Source organism: Beauveria bassiana (genome assembly GCF_000280675.1).
Source record: "Beauveria bassiana ARSEF 2860 unplaced genomic scaffold BBA_S00004, whole genome shotgun sequence".
Classification (NCBI taxonomy): domain Eukaryota; kingdom Fungi; phylum Ascomycota; class Sordariomycetes; order Hypocreales; family Cordycipitaceae; genus Beauveria; species Beauveria bassiana.
In genome coordinates, this window is record NW_007930839.1 from 1 (window position 1) to 1,852 (window position 1,852).

The following is a 1,852-nucleotide window of genomic DNA, read 5'->3' on the forward strand; positions in this document are numbered from 1 at the left end:
ATAAAGATTATTAAAATCTCTATTAGTAAACTATTTAATAATTTATATAAATATTTATTAAATTAAAGTATTACTAGTAAAAAAAGTAATATTTAAATATACTATATTTTAATATAATATAATATAATATAATATAATATAATACCTTATATATTAACTAAGGTAAATACTATTATAAGGTATTATAAAATACTAAAAATATAATATTTTTAAATATTTATTTCTTTATAACTATATTATTTTATTAATTATAAAATATATAAAAATAAAGTTTATTTAATTTTTTATTAATTTATTTATATTTATAGCTAACTAAGTCTTTATATATAGAGGAATAAGTATTAAAAAATACTATATTTTAGTGTGATGTAGTATAATATAGTGTGAATTATAAATTTAGAAATTCGAAACTAAAAAACAATAATGTAAAAGTTGGTATCAATGGTGCACCGTAGGTGTCCACTAAGGTAAGGGTGCCTACAGTGGGTGTATGTACGCTGTGGGTGCCTGCCTGACACTGTGATTCCCTGTATTAATTAGCGCCCTGAGGTGCCATATGTGATTGCCGGGCTTTACCTATCTCAACACCAACATAGGCGCCGCCACAGGGCGTCACAGGGCACCGAATCACGGCATGATTAAACGCTTGTATCTCAATAAATAGTGCTCTAATTAAGAAGTAGAAATGTGGAATGTCACATCTACAGAGAAGCGAACCAGCGTCGCGCCCAGCGTCCAGTCCTCCGGCGGCGCCGCTGGGCAGAGGTCATGGCTCGGCTCAGCGGCACCAAGGAGGTGGCACGAAATACGTCGTATAGCGACTACGGACTATCGTCACCCAAGTGAGATGCCAAAAACTCCAAGAACTCGAGCCTTACCAAGGACAGAGCTCCCAACGCCGTCCTTTGGCAGGTGTCGGAAAATAAGCTTGTCAAACGCGGAATAACGCCCGAAATACGTGTTGCAGCCCTCTTCACAAGACCCGGGCCATTATATAGTATCTAACGTGCTGTGATAAAGGTTGTAGCATACGCGAGCGGTGCTAGCCAGACAGCACATCGAGTCCCGCGCCGCCTTGACTATGATGGCAACGACAGCATCAAGTGGGCTGTGGTGGCGCTCCCCTCGAGATCGACCACTGTCATGCTCAAGGCCTCGTCATTGTCAAAGATGTCAATCCAGTCAACCTAGGGCAGCTCGTAAATCCCAAGGACAAGACGAACCTGAATCTGCAGTGGCTGAATAATTGAGATTGAGTCGAGACTTTTCTCTACCGGCCATATCATTCAATAAAAGATGACAGGGAGGCAGCTTGGCAGCTTGGCAGTTGGCAGTTGGCAGTTGGCAGTTGGCGTCTCTGGCTATACCTCGATCGAGTGATGAGCCTGCCATTGGTAATTTCAGCCAGATGCTTCCAGATCGCAGTGACGAAATCACGAGAGCGCCGACGACGAGCTAAGAATCAAGAAAAGGCGTGACCTTAATCGAGTTGCATCCGCCAAGGGCTGTCATCGGATCGGTACACCATAAGTACCAATACTAGGACAGTCGTCGTCGCCCAATATTGCAGCTTATGGGCGCCACTTTGCGGGGTGGCGTGGCGTCCCGCAAGGCGATTGCCGTCTTAATTGCGAGCTGTACGGATAACGACAAAATTCTGCACAGTCGAAATGGAAATCTTGGCGACGGCAGTTGAGAAGTGTGTTGTATTTGCTGGACGATACACCATGATGAAGCACCGGCGTGACTGCCACGCTTACTTATTGACTGGCTGGCAGACTATTCTTTCCTAGAGAGAGAGAGAGAGAGAGAGAGAGAGAGAGAGAGAGAGACGAAAAGGAAGACAAATACA

General features: G+C 42.4%; 1 protein-coding gene across 1 annotated transcript; it reads left to right on the forward strand.

The window, feature by feature from the left end:
- Positions 1–685: 685 nt before the first annotated feature.
- Positions 686–1,191, forward strand: BBA_01778 (uncharacterized protein; the record flags this gene model as incomplete). Its single annotated transcript, XM_008596875.1, has 2 exons — positions 686–842; positions 1,028–1,191. 2 exons carry the CDS (start codon positions 686–688, stop codon positions 1,189–1,191), a joined length of 321 nt encoding a protein of 106 aa, XP_008595097.1.
- Positions 1,192–1,852: the final 661 nt, after the last annotated feature.